The 25870-nt window shown below is 40.1% G+C and overlaps 3 protein-coding genes across 3 annotated transcripts in view; 2 read left to right on the top strand and 1 right to left on the bottom strand.

Moving 5' to 3' along the window:
* LOC134651460 (acylphosphatase-2-like) overlaps positions 1-10888 on the top strand; it is a 199337-nt gene extending 188449 nt beyond the window's left edge. The window contains exons 3-4 of the mRNA XM_063506570.1: positions 6620-6729; positions 10770-10888. Coding sequence (XP_063362640.1) covers positions 6620-6729; positions 10770-10887 — 228 coding nt within the window. The 3' untranslated portion in view covers position 10888. The remainder of the gene's footprint in view (positions 1-6619; positions 6730-10769) is intronic.
* LOC134651326 (uncharacterized) lies at positions 203-3647 on the bottom strand. The gene is made up of 2 exons (XM_063506394.1): positions 3513-3647; positions 203-2742 (listed from the first exon to the last, which is right to left on the bottom strand). Exons 1-2 carry the CDS (start codon positions 3597-3599, stop codon positions 505-507), a joined length of 2325 nt encoding a protein of 774 aa, XP_063362464.1. The 5' UTR covers positions 3600-3647; the 3' UTR covers positions 203-504.
* A 255-nt stretch (positions 10889-11143) lies between the features above and the next one.
* Positions 11144-13348, top strand: LOC134651431 (BTB/POZ domain-containing protein KCTD12). Its single transcript, XM_063506535.1, has one exon. It carries the CDS (start codon positions 11721-11723, stop codon positions 12420-12422), a length of 702 nt encoding a protein of 233 aa, XP_063362605.1. The 5' UTR covers positions 11144-11720; the 3' UTR covers positions 12423-13348.
* Positions 13349-25870: the final 12522 nt, after the last annotated feature.

Consider the following 25870-nt stretch of genomic DNA (forward strand, 5'->3'; position numbering starts at 1 on the left):
TGTATACTTGATTGTATTTTGATTTTTTTTTACGGGCTTTAAGTATTTAAGCATTCACACTATTCACAGGCATTTGAACATATTTTTATTACTTGCAATTACATCAACTTGACATGATTTCATTTTAAAGGTCAAAACATGTTCCTAAGAAAGGAAATAAACATAAATAATGGCCATAAAAGGAAAAAAATATGTTGTAGGTGACAGGTTAAATAAAAGACGTAATTTCGCAAAATCTGAGGCCAAAACTATGGTACGAGCGAGGAGCCAACGCGGCGGGTGTGAATTTTGGAAATGTACTACTACCTTACAGTTACATATAGGTGCAGCGCATGACTTGGGCTCGCTACCTTCCATTGTTTTTATGTAGCTTTAATTAGAATAATTTACACTAGATGGCATTGCATGTACCAAATTTAACCAATTAAAATTAAAGTAATAAATCTAGGATACAGTCTACATTACATACATGCGTCGCCTACAATCCCACCCCCTTAGTGATGACTAGTCATCACGAGCCATCTCTGGTGCAAGTAAGGCGACGCGTGTTACGGGACGGCGTAAAATTCCCGTGCGCGTGCGGACATCGACTACGCGAGTACGCCCATCGTTACCGGGGTGTGTCGCACTCACTATTCCGTGCCGCCATGATCCACGATCTAAGTTAGGTTCGACTAAAATAACATAATCTCCTACCTGTAAGGAACGCCTTTCGCGCGTCCACTTCTGTCGCGGAAGAAGTGTTGGCAAGTACTCCTTAAGCCAACGTGCCCAGAACATATCAGTTAGACGTTGTGCTATCCGCCACTGCCGTTTCAGCTGGAGATCCTCGTTGTCGTACTTACCAAAAGCTGGTCCATTTGATGACGTACCAATCAAAAAATGATTGGGTGTCAGAGCTTCCGGATAATTAGGGTCCGTCGATACGTACGTGATTGGACGGCTGTTGACCAGGGCTTCAACCTCTGCCATCAATGTTGAGAGCGTCTCTGGGCGTGGTGCGCGTTCCTTGAGTACTGCTCGCAGGGCTGATTTTACAGTGCGCACCATGCGCTCCCACGCGCCTCCCATCTCTGGAGCGCCTGGCGGAATAAACTTCCACTCGATTCCTCTCACGAGTCCATCATTGCGCAGCGCGTCGCGGTCTAGTTCAGCGATGCTGCGTTTCAATTCTAAATCGGCACCTTTCAGATTTGTCCCATTATCGCAGTATATCACGGTAGGGGTACCTCTGCGTGCTATCATCCGTCTTAAACCCATTATGGTCGAGTCGGTGGTAAGGCTTTCCGTTATTTCAACGTGAACAGCTCGAACTGTCAGACACGTAAATAACATGCCATAGCGTTTTTGCCTACCACGACCTACTGTGACCTCCATTGGGCCAAAAAAGTCAATTCCGGTGAACGAAAACGGACGCCGGTTGTGCTGCAGCCGAGCAGCCGGCAGGTCACCCATGCGCTGCGGCTGCGGCGTGGCACGGCGATATCTGCATAACAGACAATGAGCTGCGACTGCGCGTACAGTTGGTCGCAGTTGCAGAATCCAATAGCGCTGCCTTAGCTCATTAACTACTAGTTCTTGAGCTCTGTGCAGTGCCCGTCTGTGGTGGTGTTCTACAAGCAGTCTGGTGATTCGATGTTTGCCATCAAGAATCACTGGTCTCTTCGTAGACTCCTTGACACCCACAGTCTTGTCGATACGACCTCCTGCCCGTAGTAGGCCCGCATCGTCAAGATAAGGTGTTAACTGCAGTAGCCGGCTATCTTTCGATAACGGCTTATTTTTCCTTAAACAATCAATTTCTGAAAGAAAAGAATCATTTTGACATTTTTGAATCAACAGGTCCTCTGCCGATTGTAACAGCTCGGTGTCGATTCGATTGCATTTACGTTGACATTTTTTAATAAATAACAATACCCGTGCAGTTGTCATAAGTAATCGAATCCACGACGAAAAGTTATTTTCGTTAGGTACCGGCAACGTGCTAGTACAGTCGGCCGAGGATACGACATTAACAATCTTACGTTCACAGAGCGCTTCCTCGAGCTGCTTAGAACCCTTGAGATCCTTGGGCCACTCACTTTCACGTTCACGCAAGAACTTAGGCCCCTGGAACCATACATCATCGAACTGCAGAGGTGGCGCATCCTCACGAGTGGCCACATCGGCTACGTTTAAGGCCGTGGGCACGTAACGCCACTCTGACGCAGTGGTTAACTCGTCAATCTCACCAAGGCGGTGAGCGACGTATGGTTTATAGTCCCTAGGGTCGCTGCGAATCCATTGAAGGGCGGTATTAGAATCCGTCCAGAAATACCTCTTGTTTGGCTTAATATCTTTGTGCTCGCTCTGTATTGTGGCGGCAAGACGAGCAGAGAGCAAACAACCTTGAAGTTCCAATCGCGGTATGGATACCGGACGTAGAGGTGTCACTCTGCTTTTGCTCGCCACAAAACATACATTCAGAGTTCCATCTGAGCGAAGAAAACGCCAATAAACAACAGCGGCATATGCCTTACTGCTGGCGTCACAAAACGCATGCAATTCGGTACTTATAATAGTGGGGTCACTTACCCCATCCGCCGAATCGTCATAGCACCACGTCCATGCTCCCGCGTCAGCGTAGTACCGTGGTATGCGCAGCGATGCTAGTAGTTTAAGCTCGTCGAGCCACCTTACCCAGCACGCGTGCTCCTCTGGTCGGATGCGGCTGCTCCAATCTACGCCACTGCGGTGAACGTTCTGAAATATTATTTTGCTCTTTATAATAAAAGGTGACAAAAAACCGTGAAGGTCATAAACCGACATTATGACACTAAGCATTTTTGCTTTCGTGGGAGCCTCAGATCCATTTAATATCTCCTGTGGGACACGATTAAATGAAATTCTAAATCCAAAAGTATCATCTGAAGGATGAAACATTAACCCTAATGTGCGCTCAGTTGTATTCATGACTCCGTCTTTGAAGTGAACAGCTGATTGCGCGAGCGCATCGGTAGGTATATTTTTCAATACCTCCTTACTATTGCTGGACCAGTTTCGTATCTCGAATCCCCCGCTTTTGTGAATAAGAGTAATTTGTTCAACCAACTTGACTGCATTTTCTACACTGCTAGTTGAATATAAACAATCATCCATATAATGACTATTTACAATAACATTTACCGCCTCCGGATATAAATCATCGTACTTAGATGCATTTTTATTCTTAATGAATTGAGCTATAAACGGACTGCAAGTAGCACCAAACAATAGACTTTGCATAACACATGTTTTTACGGGTGCGCCCGGAGATTCCTGCCATAAAAAACGAAGAACGTGTTGATCTTCCGGCCTTATTTTCACCCTTAAAAACATGTCTTTAATGTCCCCAATTATAACTATTTTATTCTCGCGAAACCTGAGCATAATTCCCATAAGTGAGTTATATAAGTCTGGTCCCGTTAATAAATAACTATTAAGACAATTCCCATTTACTTTTGCAGCACAATCATAAACAAGTCTCAACTTACCAGGTTTGTTGGGATTCTGAATTCCGAAGTGCGGGAGATACCATATGCGGTCGGCCGAAAGTTCATTTTCCTTGAGCTCACGTGCATAACCAGCGGCAAACAGCTTGTTTACCTCCATTCGGTAGCGATCTGCGTACGCGTTATCTTTAGCAAATCTACGCATTAAAGACTGTAGTCGCGTAAAGGCAGCTTCGCGTGTATCTGGCATGGTGAATACGTCCTTCTTGAACGGCAGACCAACCTCCCATTGATTCCCGATAAGGCGTGCTGTATCTTCTAGTATCTGCAACGCCCTTAAATGATCGCTATTTTCACGGCGTAAGGTTGAAATTCCTATGGAGTCTAGGGAAAAAGAATGTTTAATTAAATCATTTAATTCACCTATATTCTCGCTGTCTGTGTGACTGAGATGGAACACGTTGGCAGCGTTAGAGTGAGTGCGACCACAATTGCCATGAATTGACCAACCTAACTTGCACAGAGATCCATAGGGCTCGGTTTCACTACCATGAATGATTTCAATCGGTGCGATTAAATAGTAATTATCTTCCCCAATAAGAATGCGGGGTATAACACGACTTTTACACACATAATCCTTAATATGAGATAATCGTTTACAATTTAAACTGTTAATTACAGATAAATCTTGTGCTGGTAAATGTAATTTAGACACTTTACGCAACTTAATGTCATAACTATTGTTATTGTTTTGTCCACTTATCTGAGCGATAACGGTCGGTACAGCTGACTGGTACACTTCTAGTCCAAACGCGTCGGTAAACTTTATAGAACGCGGTTGTTCACATTTAAGACCTAACTCGGCTGCTAGGTCAGAGTCTATCATGGACACAGAAGAGCAATCGTCCAGAAGCGCGTATGTACTTACGGTACCTTTAGGTCCACGCAATCGCACTGACACTACTTTTACCATGACGTTATCCACAGAAGAAGGTTTACCACAATCCGATGTAACGTGTGCCACGGTGTCGGGGGCCGAAGGTGCCGGCTCGGGGACCGGCGGTTGAGCCCGCGCTGGGGCCGGCTCGGGCGGCGGGTCGACGACCGCGTCAGCTGATTGTGATGACGTAGGCTTCTTCCAGTGTAGTATCTTGTGGTGTGCGAGTCCGCAACCATCTATGTCGCATACGGGCGCGGGGCATGTGGCTCTGTCGTGTCGTGACGTCAGACAACAATAACAAAGTCCTTGAGATTTGATGAACTTCCATCTATCACGGCGCATGGCACGATTGAACACACGGCACTCTGGCAGCGGGTGAAATCCCTTTGAGCAAAATTTACAATCTTTGTTTTCCTCGACGGCTTTAGTTGTTAATACGGGCCGATGAATACGGACTTTGTTATCACTTGAGTATTTCGCTGTAGTTTTTATTTCACTCGGCTTACTTTGTTCACGTACCTGTGCCATTCCAACTAGTGATAACATTTGTGCCTCTTGTTTAAGAAACTCAGATATCAGGGTCAACTTAGGCTGATCTTCATCTAACCTTTTGTATGCGAAGTCGGTCCATTTGCCAATCAAAGTGCTCGGTAGCTTGCTTAGAACAGCTGATGCGAGCTCGGGGCTGCGTAGATAATCTGGCTTATTTAGCGCACCTATTGTTGCTACGCAGTTATTAACTTTAATTGAAAAATCAAATAGGTCATGATGGTACGACGTGGGTAACGAAGGTAGCTTCTTCAGCTGCGTCGTAAGGTTCATGATGATGACATCCGATCGGCCAAACCTTAATTCGAGAGCTTCCATGACGGCTGCAGGCGGGGTGTTACCGATCAGCAAAGCGGTGACCGTGTCCTTGGCGTCGCCTCGCAGTGCTTTACGTAGTCTCTCCAGGTTCTCAGACTCACTGAACTCACAGACTCGAGTAGATTCCGTGTAAGCCTTTTTAAAGTGCAACCATTCGACGCTGTCGCCGCTAAAAATCGGTAAGTCACGTGGCGTTGACAGGCGGCTAAGCAAACGATCCTCACGCTTGGCTGACGAGTTCGTCATGATATCCTTCAAGGTAAGCGCTAGTTCTCGAATGCTGTCACTTGGAACATCGGGTTGCCGGACTATAGGTAAGTTGACGGGTGCTGGTGCAGGGTGTGATGGCAGTGCTCGGTGCTGTGGCTGATAAGGCGCATCAGGCTGCGGTATGTAAGTAGTTTCGTCGTGACCTTGACTTAACCATTGTTCGACGTTAGACTGCGCTCTGTTGCTAGGCGCGCCTCCGCTCGCTACACTACCGCGCTCACTCTCTCTCTGCGATTCATCGGCGTCAACTTGGGCTAGATCAGCGTCTAGCTTTTTATCAATAAGTGCCAGCTCAATCTGGGCCTTGGCTTGAGCGGCTTCAAATTCCAACTGCTTACGTTTCGCAATGGATGATGACGTAGATAACTTCGACTTGGACGAAATTGAACCACGTACACTTTTTGGTGTTTCCATTTTCACTTGTTCCAAAACCTTCGACTGTATCACTTTATCACTATCGGTGCCGAGGTCTAGGAATTTGTTAACTATAGGTTCCGCGGGCGCGTTGCTCGATGTACTCGCCATTTGCAATTTCGTGCGCTCGAGTTCGCGGCGATGTTGTTTACGAGTTTTAACCTGCGATGGCGTCTTGTCGGACATCGCTAACACAGATCTGGTTCGAAGACCACTTTATTGTAGGTGACAGGTTAAATAAAAGACGTAATTTCGCAAAATCTGAGGCCAAAACTATGGTACGAGCGAGGAGCCAACGCGGCGGGTGTGAATTTTGGAAATGTACTACTACCTTACAGTTACATATAGGTGCAGCGCATGACTTGGGCTCGCTACCTTCCATTGTTTTTATGTAGCTTTAATTAGAATAATTTACACTAGATGGCATTGCATGTACCAAATTTAACCAATTAAAATTAAAGTAATAAATCTAGGATACAGTCTACATTACATACATGCGTCGCCTACATATGTTAATAGTTATATGTTTTACAAGAGGGCAAAGTTGTTGTTTAACAGTTGGTGTGGTGAAAAGTTATTTGTCAACATACTAGAATTCACTAGATTAATACAATAATTTGCCCAAAATGCCTTCTGTAATTATAGTTTGTTTGATCAGTACACAAAAGAGCAAGCAGACAAACTGGGGCTCCGAGGCTGGTGCAAGAATACTTCCCAAGGAACGGTGCTCGGGCACATGCAGGGACCTCCAGATAAAGTTGAATCTATGTAAGTTTTTTATTACAAAAATCACTATATTTTTTAGGGTTCCGTACCCAAAGGGTAAAAACGGGATCCTATTACTAAGACTCTGCTCTCCGTCCGTCCGTCTGTCTGTCCGTCTGTCACCAGGCTGTATCTCACGAACCGTGATAGCTAGACAGTTAAAATTTTCACAGATGATGTATTTGTGTTGCCGCTATAACAACAAATACTAAAAACAGAATAAAATAAAGATTTAAGTGGGGCTCCCATACAACAAACGTGATTTTTGACCGAAGTTAAGCAACGTCGGGCAGGGTCAGTACTTGGATGGGTGACCGTTTTTTTGCTTGTTTTTTAGGGTTCCGTACCCAAAGGGTAAAAAACGGGACCCTATTACTAAGACTTAACTGTCCGTCCGTCCGTCCGTCCGTCCGTCCGTCTGTCACCAGGCTGTATCTCATGAACCGCTATAGATAGACAGTTGAAATTTTCACAAATGATGTATCTCTGTTGCCGCTATAACAACAAATACTAAAAATAAAATAAAATAAATATTTAAGGGGGGCTCCCATACAACAAACACGATTTTTTTGCTCTATTTTTTGTTGATGGTGAGGGTTCCCTCCGTGCGCGAGTCCGACTCGCACTTGGCCGGTTTTTTTGCTTGTTTTGCTCTATTTTTTGTTGATGCTGCGGAACCCTCCGTGTGCGTGTCCGACTCGCACTTGCCCGGTTTTTTAATAACTTTGTCATCTTTGTGGCTTTACTTAAATTTATAGGCTATTGCATTTAATCATGTTAGTTGCATGAAACCGTACCTAATAAAGAAATAGAAAATACCTACTCTGTGCAATGTTTTAAAACGTGGATTTAAATTTAAGAGTGTAATTTGTCGCGACCCGTATGGCGGTTCGTGGTTTAATTCATATGTTCAATTACATAAAATTGTTTTTAAAGTGATTTGTATTTTTGAAGGGTTCTGTCGTAGTTATTGTAAAGAAAACCTTGTAATAGTACATTACGATACAAGTGCGAAAAGTAGGATATTCGCAACGAGTGGCGATAAATTGAAACACGACCGAAGGGAGTGTATTAAATCGACACGAGTTGTGAATTACCTTTTCGCACGTGTACGGTTTACAGTAGGTACATGCTGGCTTTTTAAAATTTCGACATAGGCACGTATTGCGGTAATTACCGCACTACACTAGGACGGTAAAGTGCCACCATATGTACTGTAAAAGGGGTATTTTCGTTTCTTTTTCTTTTTTTTTTGGACTTAGTCTATAGTTACGGATAAAAACAATTGCTCGACTTGGCGGGGGCACTGCCGTGCCCCCAGATAAATATTATGAGACAATCTTACACAAATCGACCATATATAAGTCCCACAGTAAAGCTCAAGCAGTCAGTCGAGTCGTGTGTATGGAAAGTTTAATAGCTCTCTGCTGAGTAACGTTTATCAGTCTGTCGATTGTGGTTGGTACAGTCGCCATCAGACATATCGGAGCGGCCAAGGTGCTCAAAAATATCTGAACAAGCGCTCTAACGCCTTAACAATAGAGGCGTGTTCAGATATTAATGAGCACCTTGGCCGCTTCGATATATCTGATGGCGACTGGACAACCACAGAATAAATGTGCAACTGCTCTTTACTCTATAATACACACAACGCCGGTGTTCACATCGAAAAACCGAAACATTCACGCCTACGGGACCCAACAGAGATAATATGCAAATTGGCCGTAATGGGAATTACGGCCGGAATGAATTTACATTTTTGCCTTCAAGCCTATTTATTCAAACTGGATTGCGTTAAAGTTTCAACTTTTTTAAATTGAAATTTTAAACTAGTTTTATGGTTTAATTGAACCGGTGCCTAGCACTAGAGCACAGATTATATAACTAGAGTCTGTGCGGAAAGAGAAGAGTCGTGGAAAGTATGGGGCTCAATAATTCCACGACTCTTCTCTTTCCGAGTAGACTGGCATATACTTGTATACGTATATATGGGGCAGCTAGTACATACTACAGGGCCTGGGGCCTAGGGCAGCCAAGACTGCAAAGTGCAAACCCGACACTGTTCAACCTGTTGATATTTACGTCATGTTTACACTTTCACTAGCATATTATTATCTGTTGTTTCCAACTTTCCACATTACCTAAAACTAAGTCACAGTTTCTGAAAAATAACAACTTTCAAACTTGTTACTGGCGAAACACGAAAGGAAACAAAACAATTAAGTATATTATATTCAAGATTATATAGCCGGTGGTTGAAATTTCCCGCATCACGCTAGTGTTGTTTAAGACTCCAGTCTTTTAAATCCTGTGCGTCAAGACTCGACTGTGTTTTTCAGAGTCATATAATTAAGTCGAAACTTGAGTTCTTTTCAACTTGTTAGAGAACCGAATCTTTTGTAGAGGCTTAAGTCATATTCAGAGAAATCTATTTTTTCTTTCCATAAATTTCCTACTACTATTATTTAATAAAACCTACAAAATAGTTGACCGAGTATTAAGTTATCCGGAGGCTCGAGTCCTTTTGAGTTGCGCTTAAAAAAGACAATGAAGTACTCTACTCGGGACTTAAAAGACTCAAAAGTTTTTTAGCGCAGACTCTCGTAGCGGCGAGTGGAATTCTTCAAATGTAGACTCAAAAGACTTTAGACTCTAGTTTCTACCAACACTACTCTTCGCTTTGCTGAAGGAAAAGCAAACACTATTTGCCCCGTACCCGCAACATTCTCGAAACTCGTGATGTATCACGACTAATCACGAGATTGCATGCCACTGGGATAGATTCTCGATTCCGGACGTTGGTTTTGCCACATTTTTAAATTGAAGCCTTTATATGGAGCGGTTTTATTACTCGTGCGTCTGTCTGTCTGTCTGTCCGACCATTCCTATTCCACTTTATATCCGAAACTACTCAACTACTGGGTCTAAAATTTTGAAGAAAATACACAAAATATAGTTCTTTACCTATAGATGACAGGGGAACCTATTAGAAATGGCAGTCAAGCGTGAGTCGGACTTCATGTACGGAACCCTTGGAACGCGAGTCCGACTCGCACTTGGCCGGTTTTTATTTTATTTGCTAGGATTAAATAAAATTCAGTGCGTAGAGCTTTTTAACTAAAGTCTCCCAACAATGGCCCAAAAGTAACTAAATATTTTTTAGGTGCATGTGAATAAGGTTGTTTTGAGGTAAATGTTTTCATAAACGAGAGAACAACGCTAGAGAAAATGAAAAAAAAAGAAACAAACGTTTCTGTTCAATACTTAATTACGTATGGAACTAGTTGTGTAGTATCAAACTATAGTTGGGAGGTTTTACGTTACGACAGTAGGTACACATTGCCGAATGTTGACTCTCGCTGAACAAACTTTATTCAAGAGAACTCCCATAAAAGCTATTGAAAATAAAACTCGCCGTATTCACTGTGTTTGAAACGAAGGGCACGAACATGACACATTATTATTTTAAGCGCTATTAAAGCGTCTATTACTTTTTGTGAGCTTCGTTGCTCTAGATATTAGGGCTAATTTATTAGTACTAACTTTTAGACCTACATTATTCTACCCACGACATTTAAACGTAACTCAATCGAAAATTTCGTTTATTAATATTAACTAGCGACCCGCCCCGGCTTCACGGGTTAAAGATCTAAGCATACATAGAGACAAACAGACAGCGGGAAGCGACTTTGTTTTATACTATGTAGTGATATAGGTTCATTACTTTTAGATTATTGTATGTTATACCTAAAACAAGCAATTTACTCTGTGATAGACCAAAAACATTTATAAATATAAAACTGGAAACGTCAATTTGGTAACTACAGAGACATTTTTGGTAACGCCGGAGACGCAAAAAGTCTGAGTCTAAAAGTTGATTCGCCCATTAGCAAGTGACTGTACAGTCAGCAGTAGAAGTTGCTAAGCGGGCCAGGTGTTCAAAATGATCTTGACGCGACTTTATTGGTGAGAGAATAAGAGCAACTTCTGCTGCTTTAGTGTACAAAGCCGCAAAACCTTTGTAACGTCGACTTCTTTCACAGGATGCACTGGCTGAAAACTGTCGGCAGCCCAAGCAGCCAAATAGATAAAGCGGAGTTCAGGAACCCACAGGACATTGACCAATACACGTTCGACAACTTCACCATCAAAAAGGACTGAAAAGGTATTTTATTAGACAAACAAATTTAGAGTCTCATCGCTGTAAAACGATGTAATCTCGCGTGATCCCTATTGTATTAATTAAGGTGTTAAATTGTATGATTTAGATATGTTCAGTATTTGGTTTGTTATCAAGCAACAGGTACCTACTGTTTTCACTGATAGACAATTAAAAGGCATTGTAAACGTGTACCTTTTTCTTCTTGATAACATCGTTTCTATTTATTTTCCTGTTAATAAACGCCTTCTGGCAAACTTCTTTTGAATTCATTACCATTACTTTTTACGAGCCACTATTAAAGTTTAATTACTCCCGCCCTCCGTCAACCTTCATCTCGTTCATAAAGGTATTAAAGGTGCACTGTACCCGAAACGTATTTCCCACGGCGGCCATAAAAACTTCTGTAATGAGTTAAAAATTTCAGCACACGCAGAATCCCATTACGCAGCGAATAGTACCTAAAAAATTATCTCACGTGGCCGGCTAACGTCAGCAACGCAATTAAAAAAATAAAAGTTTCATCAACATAAAATGCCCAAGTCGTACGCCGCGAGCGAGTACACACACAGTATACCCAATTACCCACCCGGCGCGGCGCAATAAGCATTCGTCTGAATATCGGCAATAATAAACCATCTGTTAGCTAACAATAGACGACGACCTTGAAGGCTTTTAAGGAGAAGTTTTCCCTCGAAAGGGTGGGAAATAATTACGTGCGAGTCAGTAACCCGGGCGTGCGTTATTGATGGGCTCGCGAGACGCGCGGTAAGTGGGTCAGGGAGGGAGCGAGGGGCGCGCAGCCGCCGCGCCACTGCGCCCTCGACCCCCGACCATGGCGGACGCTCCGCCCGACGTGCTCGAGCTCAACGTGGGCGGCGTGCACTACGCCACCACGCGCGAGACTATACTCCGCGAACCCGACTCCCTGCCGGCCACCGCGCTCGCCGACCCGGAGCATCCCCGCGACGCTCGCGGTCGTATATTCTTCGACCGCGACGGAGTTCTCTTCCGCTATGTTTTGGATTACCTCCGTGACGGCGGCCTCGTGCTGCCGGAGTGCTTCCGCGAGCACAAGCGTCTAGCGCGGGAAGCCAAACACTACAAGCTCCCAGGCTTAGAAAACGCTGTCCGGGAAGCTGATCCTCGTCCTCCTAACCGTGAAAAAGGATGCATCACGGTGGGCTACAGAGGAAGCTTCGCTTTTGGCCGTGACGGCCTGGCTGATGTGAAATTCCGCAAGTTATCTCGTATCCTCGTCTGTGGAAAAGTGACGCTGTGTCGCGATGTCTTTGGAGAAACGCTGAACGAGTCCCGCGACCCGGACCATGGGTTAGCGGACCGGTACACGTCCCGGTTCTTCCTGAAGCATTCCTTCATCGAGCAAGCTTTCGATAACCTGCAGGAGAACGGGTTCAAGCTGACGGGCAGCTGCGGCAGCGGCACCGCCGGCGGTGCTGCGGAGCTCAAGCCGGGAGTTGATTCAGAAGAGAACCGCTGGAACCACTACAACGAATTTGTATTCGTACGTGAGTAAGCCAAGCTTTAACGGTTCCACGACAGCTTTAAACGCTGATATTACTAAATTCAATTCCAGGTGAAACGCGCGTGTTTACGTGAACATCTGAGCCTCGTATTATGGAATTGAATTTAGGTTAGTTTTAATATTGGCTCATGTACCGGTCATGTGAAGTGTTGGTTGATTCCATCTCGACTGTTGAAGTGCGTCTGTTATTTTGGATGCGACTGTACGTATCATTTGAATTCGCAATATTTGCGAACTAAATTGTGATTGAAGCTTGAAATATCATCTACCGAGAGCAAAGATTCTACAATATAATTGAAACGTTACTTTGCTCTTCGTAATTCCGGCAAATTAATGTTTGCTTATGTAGATAAACAAAATAAAACCTTAAATATAATCATGTATGTAATAAATAGAGATTATGAATATTGTAAGATATAAATTAGAGTAGTAATACTAAACGTTATCTCCTTTTAGGACTTTCTCGTGTACTGTGAAATACTTACTTACATTAACGAATTTTCAAATTATTTTTGAACTACTTTTGAACAATTATGTATTTTGAGAACAAAAAACGTGGGCCATCTTTTTTGATATAAAATATGCCAAATTATATTATACCAAGTCAGATGCTGGCTTTAGTTTCAATTTCTTATTAACAAATTTTTGTAATTGATTGTATAAGTATATGATACCTTTTTTACTAGGTGAACTTGACTCTACCTACATTGCCTGCAGTGATGTGTTGTGATCCATACATTTTATTGTACTAGTCCTTTGAATAGGAACCTACGTAATGTAGTTATATTATACAAGTATTTTAAGATTAAAAGATTATTTAAAAGTTCTATTGATTATTTATGGCGAAGCGCGTATAAACTGTACCTAATAAAATAAATGAATAATAAACAATAGGCAGTAGATAAAAGTGTTCATTTCGTGCTTGTTTTATTCTCGGCGGATGAGTGAAAACTGAAAACAAAAGAGTTGGTGCCGAACTTTTTAAATGGCGAGAAGTTGACGTCGCGGCAATACCCTAGTCAGCAAAGACCCCGATAATACAATGAAATTATTTTGTCACAGGTGAAACTGTCTATTTTTGCTCTGGTCGGAAACTTCGGGATAGGTCGCCTACAAATATCTGTTATAAGTAAAATTTTGCACATTACAGGTAAACTTTCAATTTATAGCAATTTAAACAGTTTTGCTCTTGATAGATATTTGCTAGGTGGGGACAAACCTTCTGTACGATTTTACGATAGAATTGAACATTTATCTGCACTAAACATTACCTAAGTACATAAGTAGTTATTTGTTCATCACGCCAAAGTAGAAATAATATACGTTTCTAGAACTAGATGCTTAATGGGCAAATGAACTAAAAGTTGCTAATGTTTAAAAAACGTCTTACCCGATACATTGGGTTTTTCCTACAAAAGATTGTGGCATCGTCGGCAGCTGACTTAATACAAAATTATTTTTTGACTTAAAAGTGTTTTGGTTATAGGTATATTTTTAATTTTACTATCGACAATCTCTATTTCAACATTTAATATATATTTAATATATAAATGGCCTTTTACTATCGCCTCTCACTTCTGAATTTACTAGACAAAAAGCGGGATTTACTAAATATGAACTATCATATACTAGTAAAGTCAAATATAATGAACTAGAAACGAATCTTTGCGAAGAAAACCGTGACTTTTCCGAAAAAAACTCGTTATTAGCTCTTGTTTCTTTAACTCTTCTCCGTCCCAAAGCCAAAACTAATTCCATTTCGCAGCTGAATGAAGCTCACGCCTGGCTAACTTTCCATCTAAATTAATGCCGAAATGTATACCTTTTCATCACGTTTTTGTCGAAAATTTCTTACTACGACCGCAATGTAAAGTTTGAAACGGGTAACAAAAGTTTTTGAATAGAATTCTAAAGTGCAAATTGTATCTTTTGACTTTAATCAAATTTTAATGTGGACTGGTAATGTCATTCGACTGGCGAAGAGTGGATTTTGGTTTTGGAGTAGTATTGGTGTACAGTCACCTGAAATAAAATGTTACACAACGAAGGCCGCGCGCAAAAATACTAACACTATCTTATTTGTAGAGCCATAAAGCGTGTTACATATTTTTGCGGCCTTCGAAGAGTAACATATTATTGCAGATGACTGTACAATCGCAATCAGATGGCCATGGTGTTCACAAATATCTCAACAAAGCCTCTATTATCAAGACTTTAAAATGTATTTTCAGTTATTTTTGAGCACCTTGACCGCTCCGATAAATCTGATGACAAGTAGAGCGTACTAAATATGTTGACACATACTACTTATTTAGCACGCCCTATGAGTTTGAGCAGCTCGTTAGCTTCTGGTGTGAAAAAACCTTAAATTAGTCCCATTTGGGAGATTGATAAAGGCGAGTTATATACCTAATGTCTACGCCTACTATTTATTTTAGCTGCCATTAAAGATATTTACTACGCAAGAACAGTTCTTGAATTGATTTCTAAGCAAGTGATGGAATCTAAAAAAGCACTTTGGTTTTAGAACCGAGTTAATTAAGCGCAAGAATAATGTTTTTTTGCTTGAAAATCGTCAATCATAAGCAGAGGGAGTTACGGGAGGAGCGAGTCCCACATACCAACCCTCCAAAATGGTCTTCCCCAGTCCGGGGGTGAAATGCCTAAATGCATTTACCCCTGCGTCAACAAAAATGGGCTTGGTCCATAATTAGACGGATTTTAGCTGATACAATGTAATGATGAAAATTTTATCTAACCTAACCACCAGGGATGTTGCGAACATCCGCATCCGCAACCGCGGAACTTCCGCATTATTTTCAACATCCGCATCCGCATCCGCATAAAATCGATGCGGAGCTTATGCGGATGCGGATGTCGAACAATTCGGTACAGGAACGTCTTAGCGGCGGCGTAAGTGCTAGGTAATTTCGTCATTAACTATAACGAAATCGTCTAGATCCAGAAAAGTCGGCCAAGTTTTATTATTTTATTATAGCCTTTTCTTCCATACTCCTTCTTTTAGTTTATCTATGTTTATCTTAGTTGTTTTGTTTATTTGTATGGATCCCTCTCTGGGTGAAGGCCTCCTCCAGTTTCTTAGTTCCATTGTCTTGTTGTTATTGTTGATGCATTTTTTATTTAAAAACTCGAGGGTTTTGGTCGTTATCCCCACGGGGACCAGCCAGTCGGCCAAGTTACTGTTTATTAAATATAACGCACCTATATTCTTGCTCAAATACTAAACGTTTCGTTTTTTTTAAATAAAAAAATACTAAAAATGTAATATTTGGACGTTTTTAAGTACCTAATCTTGACATCCGCATCCGCATCCGCGGATGTGAGCCTTTAAATATCTGCATCCGCATCCGCATCCGCGGATGTCAAAAAATCTGCATCCGCAACATCCCTGCTAAGCACAATAATGTCTTCTATAAACTTTTCAAACTTCCAATGGAGTTCTTCCTTTGAACTTAAGTCCAAACGAACCTTATTTATACGGCAATGATTGATAGATTTTGACTAAATTACGTTTAAGTAAGATTTCTTTGCAGGCTCATTAGAATATAAAGGAAAATAAGTTTACCTATAGATTGATGATCGATTCAAACATTCACTGAATTCCCTATTTTGGCCGCGATGTCAATCAATCTAAGGCAATTAAATAAAATCAATATTAAAACACGGCTGCTTTCTTGTGACTTATTAATTATCTAGAATTATATATATATGTCCTAAAATGAGCTCTATTTCGAACATCATAAATGGAGACAATGGAGTTGATGTTTTAATTGTTTTATGTTCATTAAAGGCTATAAAAAATATGCTTCCACATTTTAACTGCCCGTAGAAGTTTCTTTATCAAGCTTTCTTTTTACCAGATATACATTTCGCTTTATTTCTTGTATAAAACAGAATATTGTGTCTAGAAATTTCAATTTCAACTGATGTAACTTATAAAATTGTCTGCACTTCGCTGTTTTGCAGTGCAACCGTAATACTTTTACGAAAAATGCAAAGTGAATCCGTATATTTACATAAATTACGGTTCTCGGTACTAGAAAAATAGAATAGCTCAGCAGTCGTTTGGTATGTAATCTTGAGAGACTAAAATAAATTATATTAACAATTTTGTGAAGATACATTTTATATGAAAAAGTGTACAGGTTGGTTCCGAATATTTTTAATATCTTTCAACTCTGCATCTCTTGTAGATAAAATGCAACTTTCTCATCTATTTTTGAAGAATAAAAAGAGCCTTTACGAGCTTATGTTTCACTAGTTGGGTTACTGTGTTACTTGAAGTGGAGCCCTACAGAGTACTTCTCTTAAATATCTGTATTTAGGTATACGTCGGGTTTTGTGGAAGCACAGAACATTTCGGAATAATTTTCTTAACACATATATATATATATATATGTACTCTTCTGCCTAAACGACATAATAAATAATAGTAGACAACAAAACGTCGTTATCGAATCATATGTGATGTTTTATTGTAGTTAAATAATAAATATCTAATGAAAACACAGTGTTGGAACTGAAAATAATACTGTAGAGTTTCTAAAAGTATAGTTTTGGGAATAAATTTAGTTACAAAAACTACACTGTGTTTCAATTGATCGAACCCGATCTTCGATGGATTTTTTTTTAATTAGAAACAAATATTTTGAAAAGAATAATAAATCTTAAAATTCAACATGACTACAGAATATCTTTTAGGTCAAAAGGAGGATAATGCTTTTCGTGTGGAGATATATTAATTCTTGGCACGATTTTCAGTTCAGATTCAGTTAATTACTCAGATTTTCGCATTTGTTTTAACGTATTTTCTCCCGAGAATAGACTAATAATTAATATCCGGGAGACCGAGCTTTGCTCGGAAACATAGCGTTTTCCTAGAGATAAGACCTAGCTAGATCGATTTTTCGCCCACGAAAACCCCCATATACCAAATTTCATCGAAATCGTTAGAGCCGTTTCCGAGATCCCCGAAATATATATATAAATAAATAAATATACAAGAATTGCTCGTTTAAAGATAAAAATATCTGGGTGACCGAGCTTCGCTCGGAAAACATATAATAACTCGGAAATGCGCGTTTTCCCAGAGATAAGACCTAGCTAGATCGATTTTTCCCCCCGAAAACCCCTATATACCAAATTTCATCGAAATCGTTAGAGCCGTTTTCGCCGTTATATATATATATATATATATATATATATAAATAAATAAATAAACAAGAATTGCTCGTTTAAAGGTATTAGATAGATAGATATCTGGGAAACCGAGCTTTGCTCGGAAAATATATAAAAACTCAAAAATGCGCGTTTTCTCAGGGGTAAAGATCTAGCTAGATCGATTTTTCGCCCCCGAAAACCCTCAAATAGCAAATTTCATCGAAATCGTTAGAGCCGTTTCCGAGATCCCCAATATCTATATATATATATATAAATACATATAAATAAATAAATAAGTATGCAAGAATTGCTCGTTTAAAGGTATTATATAGATAGATTAGGGTTGCCATACGTCCCGGTTCGCCGGGACATGTCCCGGTTTGAAGCACGGTGTCCCGGCGTCCCGGCCGATAAGGAACTTGTCCTGGTTTAAAAATCATAGTTATTTAGTAGGGGGCTGGACTTGGTAAATAATAATATACCTACATTTCTACGTTCCATATGGCCAAAATTAAAAAAAAAATGTTTTATGGTACCTACTTTTACATAATGTCCAATATCAGTTTCTCAGACACACAATCAGTAGATGATTATGTAAATTATGTTATTTTATAGCTTTTAAAGTCTGTAATGTAGAGCTCGAATTTCAGGCTCCCGAGGGCCTAAAACCTCATCAATGGAACTTCGGCCCTCCGAGTAACTCTAGTACATAAATATGACACATATTATTGTTGACTAACATTTGACGATTGGTTCGTGTTAGAGCGCTGCTTTCTTACAGCTCGACCTTCGACGTCACTTAATTTTTAATTAACAAATATAAACATTTGTTTCAGAAGCTTGGCATTTGCCTCGCATGAAAGCTCACCGCGCTGGTTATAAGTACGCTTCGGGCTTATTAAGTAATGTGAAGATTTCTGAGCTCGACCTTCAGCCTCACTTTTTACCTAAATTTTTGGTTTGTCTTCCAAATCTCCTCTTCTTCAGCTTAGCCTTTGACCTCGCTGCGCCAACTCGCCTCACTGGGGAACTTCGGATTTTTAGGCCCGGCCCGGCCTTTTTAACACGCTTTCACAATTTTGTCACAAAAAATTTCGCGATCGCTGCGCTCGCGTTTTTTGCTGGTTGACCCTGTAAATCTACATACGAAGGGCGTTCAAAATATTCTCGGTATTGATATCTTACAACCTCTTCTAAAATTTCTTTCGTTACTGGCCGCTAAGGTTTATTCATTGACATTAAAAAAAAGTATAATTCGAACCGAGATGTTCTTTTGTTTTTCTGCAATTGCTGAACAAACATGAACATCATGTGGGAATTGACAATGTTAACTAAATTAGAACATCGATGCGTGATAAAATTCTTGACAAAACAGGGTAAAAATCAAAAAACCATAAAAGAGGAAATGGATTGTGTTTACCGTGAGTCAGATCCTTCTTTATCTACCATTCAAAAGTGGTCAAGCGAGTTTAAACGTGGAAGGGAGAGTGTTGAAGACGACCCTAGACCTGGCCGGCCTGTAGTAGCTACTTCACAAGAAAATATTGATAAAGTGGAAAAACTTATATCGGAAGATGGTCGAGTGAAGGTAAAATCTATAGCACAAGTAACCAATCTCTCTATTGGTACCGTACATGATATTATCCATGACCATCTTAATATGTCAAAAGTAAGTGCAAGATGGGTTCCGCGAATGCTGACTCGGCTTCAAAAAGACATGCGTGTAGCTTGTTGTTCCGATTTTATTGACCTGTGCGGTGAAAATCCTGATGAGGTGCTGCAAAGAATAGTTACTGGAATGGTTACTGGAGATGAAACCTGGGTTCATCATTATGACCCAGAGAGTAAACAAGAGTCCATGCAGTGGCACATTAAGGGTTCAGCTCATCCCAAGAAGTTCAAGGTCATCCCTTCAGCTGGCAAGGTCATGGCCACGATATTTTGGGATTGTGAAGGAGTATTACTGATCGATTATAAAGAAAAAGGTGTAAATATCACAGGACAGTACTACGCTAACATTCTACGTCAATTAAAGGATGCAATCAAAGAAAAGAGGCGAGGAAAGTTAACCAAAGGTGTTATGCTTCTGCATGACAACGCCCCCGTCCATACTGCTCATATTGCCAAGGCAGCTATTGTTGAATGTGGGTTTGAAACTATTACTCACCCACCGTATAGTCCGGACTTAGCCCCCAGCGACTTCTTTTTGTTCCCCAATCTTAAAAAGGATCTGCGTGGAAATAAATTTTCCGATGATGAAGCTTTGAAGGCGGCAGTGGAGGAGCATTTTTACACCAAAGATAAAAAATATTTTTATGCAGGATTAAAAAAAATAATTGATCGATCTTTTAAGTGTATGAACATAGGGGGGGAGTATATTGAAAAATAAAAATATCAAACTTTTCGTACTTGTTTGTTTTCATTCTCATACCGAGAATATTTTGAACACCCCTCGTAATAGCTTCACTGGTCAATTAATAGTCATCTAAACACATGGAAAATTTATCTCCGAAACTCAGTAGTTTCGCAAATTTTAGCACAGTTGCTAATATTTTGAAAAAAAAAACACAAAATAGTTCTTTACCTAATATCGATGACAGGAAAACCTATTAGAAATGTGCAGTCAAGCGTGAGTCGGAGTTAATTACTTAGTTTTTGATGCTACCCCTATGGGTTTTTATAGACATTTCACTCACGTTTCACATGAAAAATACATTGTTAAAAATTGTGTAATGTACGGAACCCTTAGAACGCGAGTCCGACTCGCACTTGGCCGGTTTTCTTTAAATGTCCCGGTCTGAGTCCCCACACATATGGCAACCCTAAGATAGATAGATTATATTAGATAGATACATTTTTCAGAAAAGTTTTAACACTTTCGCACGCTAGTGGAAGTCCCTTTCTAACAAAAGCTGTCAGAAAGTGACATGCGCTTGTATTACAAGTTACAAGCTTTTGCGAAACGGGCCCCTGCGCACATATATGTTTTTACATTTTAATGGTGTTAATAAAATTAATATGTATTTATGTTTAATATTATTATGCTACCCAGTAAGCCTCGCGTGAATTTTAATTGAAAATTTCTCAAACGAGCAGGAAGTATCTCGTTAGTCATGTTAAACCTTTTAAAGCTCAGATGCAATTACTGGCAACCGCTGCCGTAACGCAACCATTGCTTAGAATAAATACTGAGCGAGAAAAACCAATGTAAGGTGATCTCTAATAGGCTGCTGGACTTGAACCTTTTTAGTGTATAAGGCCTGAGTAGACTCTCGAGTTGGGCGTGCAGCGGGGCGGGGCGTGCGGCGTGCATGTAAAACAAATGCAAACGTATAGTAGCGGCCTTAGTGCACGCTGCTCAAATCACTTGTGAGCCCGACGCCACGCTGCACGCCCCGCCGAACGCTCCGCTTCGAGCGTCCACTCAGGCCTTACACTAGGGCTCATAGACGGTGCGAGAACTCGCATGCGTTTACGTGAGAAGGGTAATGATCCCCGCTTTGGGTCTTGGCTGGTCAAACAAGTTTCCATTGCCATACAGCGTGGGAACGCTGCCAGCATGGAAAGTCTTAGCCCAGGCTTGGTGCAGGGTGGGCAAGGGCATTCGTTTGTAGATGTTTTGACGAAGCTTGTCGCTGAAATTATATAAGTCCTGACGCCGTAAATTTTCATCTACTTTTTACACTTATTCTACAACGAATAGGTCACTTTTCACTGGTTTTTCCTGACAGCGCTCGCTTGTTCTTAGTAAATGCAGTAAGCGCCGTAAGCGGTTGGAATAAGCACTGGGGCCTTAATTATCGTTCAAGGCCCCAAGTCTAACGAGAATTCAGTTTTTGCGGGGGATCTTAAAGTAAATCACAATTTAAGACTTTCATGCGATAATCGCGTGCGTTTACCTAACGGTTGAAGGGCGGTACGACGAGGCAGTATAGGCGTTGTACCTAAGGACAAATCATTTTTAGTACCTTTTACCATTGCTTTGTTTGGTAAGTACCTGAGGTAAAAGGTATGGTAGGTTGCTTGAAAAAACATATTCGCTTTTCTAAAAGGTAAAGTGTTTCAATCATTTCAAACTATTTCTTGCTAGACTCTAGTATACTCTAGAGAGAGCGAAAAATGTTTCATCAGTTCATCACTTCACAAGTAAAGTCTAAAATTCTTTAATAGCTTGGGAGAAGACTTTATATTAAGAAAGTTAGAAAAATTATGAACTTATTTGTGGAATTCAATTATGAACGCTCCGATAAAAACCGAGAAATATTAAATTTATCTCTCGTACTCTCTGAATTTTTATGCAAGTAATTTTCTTGGTAAAACTATTACTTATCGAAATTCACGAGCAAGTGCGAGCGAGCGCTCTAGTTTGTTAAAGTTACAGAGTTTCATTTTAAGTTTTAGTTCAGGTAGAAGCAATTTATTCTTGAAACTTGCTGCAATCGTGGAGCGTGACGTAAACTGATAGGTTGAATGCTGCATAAATTAGAATTACAGTAGAAACTTGGTTCTTAGGGTTATTTACACTTTTTTGCATACTTTGTGCATGCTAGGTGCCAATTTTCATCCCGCTTTCTGTCGCTTAACCATATTATTAACTTAGTAAGGAGTAGGCAATTAGAACAACAGTCGAGATAAAAAATACAGCTTTTATGTTAGAGCACATCTATTTTGATAGCTAATAGTCTTACCAGTGGCGTAGCGTGAACCAATCTAGCCGTGGGTGAAAACCACATATGCAAGGCCCCTTTTCAATCTGTTTTCCCAAGGTAATAAAAATGTTGGCTTTGCGAGGCCCCCCTAAGTGCGAGCCCGTGGGTAAAGGCCCCATTCGCCCATGCTACGCCACTGCCTGACTATTTGTAAAGAGGAATCGCTCCGGCTTATCGCCAGCAATCTACACAGATTATAGATAGTATAGATAAGTCTCCGATTTGAGGATGCAATATCCGATCGTGCGCGATTATCGAGCGAGTTCTTAGTGAGATACTCTAGTAGCGTCAGGTGAGCTTTGAAGACGTTACTTTTAAAAGTTTGAAACTGTGAAGACGCGTCGAGTATTCCACGTACGAACAATTCTAGTCTTATTATATTTTTATTGAAAAACGATTCTTGGGCAGAAAGTCTTTCCACTTATTATTAAGGTTAAATAAATGGGACAAAGAGAAACACTTATAGAGAATCCTCATATTGTTTCTCTTACCCGGAGCAAAATAAGCTTTTGCTTTTGATAATTGCTGTAAAAAAACGTACGAGTACCTAACGTTTTCTTACAGCAAACCTTATACCAAAATCTCAAATTCCTGCGACTGTATTAGTATCCGATCCGCAAAATATTCAAGACGGCTATCGTAAAAACCGAAAGAGGAAAGTCTTGTCCACTCGATTGCCATTTCAAATGACAGGTCCATTATTTTGTTGCCGGTTGCGCCCCAGGCGGCTTTGAAAAGAAAGAATGAGAAGTTCAGCAAGCAGGGGAGTAGCAACATCAAAATTTGGAAATTGCTTATATGGGCCTGTCAATTGAATAGAATATGGCAATAGAGATGGGAAAGATTTTCTTCTTTCTGAGAAGTTTTCGCAGCAGGTGAGCGTTTTAAAGCCTTCGACTACTTTAAAACTCCGAACACGCTTAGGATTCTCCACTGTTTAGTACAATAGGTATGATATTTTTTCTAGAAGAAACGTGCCTTGGATATTATACCGCGATAAATAGTTTATACCTCTAGCAAGTCCCCTATAAGCCGGGTTTCGCTGTAGTCGGATTATTGCTGGTCTGAAATAACATTCCGACCGTATATTTTGTGTTCTGACCACGTAAAATATTCAACATAAAGGCCGCGTCTTGACAAGAAAATCTTGGAAAATATGCCATTTTTAGGCGGGTTATGCTTTTCATTTATTTTTAGCAGTAGGTAAGAGTATACTAGGTATGTTACAATTACTGTATGTGTCCAAGCCAAGCTTAGAGGGAATGGGAGAGGATCGCGCCGTGAACAGAGCGTACCTACTTGGACAACCAAAAGCGGTAGGTACCTACAAAAAATATGCCCTTTGGTAATTTCTACATAGGTATACCTATATGGTACATTGGATACAAATCACTGTCAAACAGAAAAAGCCAAAAAATCTCATTTCTCGTAAGTAGGCATTAGATTTTTTTATTTTACGGCAATAGAAGTACTCGATCTGCATATCGAACATGCAAGAACGAGAGAGAGAGAGGCAGATAACGAAATTTCATTATTCGCGGTGGGCCCTCTGGTCTAAAAAAAGAAAAACTGACGTCATTAAACTCCGGAACACCGTCGGATATCAGCTACAATCAAGTCAATGGTGCTCAGCTCTAGCACCTGTTGAGCCAACGAACATAGGTAAGTGTTGGACGACAGTAGGTTGTCGTTTGTTAAAGTTAAAATAAAAGTAGGTAAGTTTAGTGTTATGTCATTCTTGCAGGCCAATTCGAACGTGCACTGACATCAGAATGATATTTGAATGATTTGGTTATCATTCAAATATCATTTAGACACATCTGGCCAAGGGTAGGTGGGCCAAGTTGGCTAGGTACCGAATGGACACAGCAGATTAGCCGGGTCAGAGGCAGACCAAAAAAGAGATGGCGGGATGACGTGCGAAGCCGGGGCGAGTCGCTAGTCTTAAATACAAAATCTACAATTTGTTATGTAAATTGTAGTTCTAGCTCATATCATAATGTATCTGATAGAAATGTAGTTATTATAGATCCTGCCTGCAAAACAACTAGAACGGAAATGAATCTTTAATCCTCAACATCCAGATGCAAATGCAAACAACGGAACTAACCGAATAGCTCTAATGTTTGTTTCTGCAACACTGACTTAATATAAAAGAAATAGACACACAAAGCAGAACAAAAACGTCAAGAAATGTGGATCCCAATGACGTTTCGCACCATTTGCATTGATGATAAAAACGCTTACGTAAATTTTGAGTCAAGATAAATGTTTCGTACAGAAAAGAACTTAATGTCGTAAGCATTAAGTGTCAAATTTGCAAACATAAGTACCAACACTGTTAAAAAATTTAGTCCGATGGCACTAAACGTAACGTATTTACGTCAAACAACGTCAAACGAGAATAATGAACGAATGGAGTCACTTTGGTACACTTTAATATGTATTACTGTACAGGAAAACCAATTGAAGTAATAAATAAAACAAATTTAATTTAATCGGGAGCTCAAATAAAATTAATTCGTGGTTCAAATTCAAACAAATCAAATTTTTAATTCGTAAGTATACGTCTTTAAATACTAATTTCCTTGAAATAAATTCTACTTATTAAATAACTGTGTATTTAAGATCTACATTTACTCATAGCGCGGGTGCACGGGGACATTTAGATACTGATTGGATTTTTTTATAAAGTCTACCTATACTTTATAAAAAAAATCCTGTGGTTGTCACTGTGTTCCGACAGGTTTAGCATTTACAGTTAGTCGATATAAGCCCTTATTGGTGGTGTATATGTCGGAAACAGGGAAATGGGCCGAACACACAAGTGCCGTTTTGCCTTGTTTAAAACTGCGTCACCCCTATCTCTTGCTATAATTAAATAGCAGTCGTCGCATAGGTTTTCTTGGAAATCTTGAATTTAAACATAATAATTATTTCTTATGAATTCCATATAAAAATATAAAAAAATATTGACCTCACATCGACTCATTAGATTTTTGTTCCTTAACATCCCTTCTTTGGTACTAACAAATTAATTTATTCAAAACCATAAAATTACCACCAGATTACATAAATTATGTAATGCTATCCAAAGAACTAACCGAAAGAAATACATTCCATCCTTTTTCCTTGTTTTATCATTGTTATTTTTACATATTTTAACGGCACATTTCGTAATTGTTGACAACTTCACATTTGAGCGTTTCAAACAAGACTAAACGAAAAAGTAATGCATGATCTGTTTTGACATCACTTTTGTGGGGCCATTTTTGGCGGCTGATTGGGTATCCAGTTATTTATACTATATCAATGTTCTGCAATCTAAATGAACACGGCAACATTTGATGTTCGTTTGTTTAGAATTACCAAACATTGTGGCGGGGAATTATTAAAGCTTCTATTTCGAATGCATTCTTGATGTTTGTCAGAGCCGATTTTTATTGTATCGTTTTTTTTTTATAAAATTTGGTGGACAGATTCTCTACAACATACTTAATCGCAATTTCACCGTACGTGATATTTTCCTTTTTTTTTAGAAACTAAAAT

The sequence above is a fragment of the Cydia amplana genome, chromosome 10 (assembly GCF_948474715.1).
Source record: "Cydia amplana chromosome 10, ilCydAmpl1.1, whole genome shotgun sequence".
NCBI lineage: Eukaryota > Metazoa > Arthropoda > Insecta > Lepidoptera > Tortricidae > Cydia > Cydia amplana.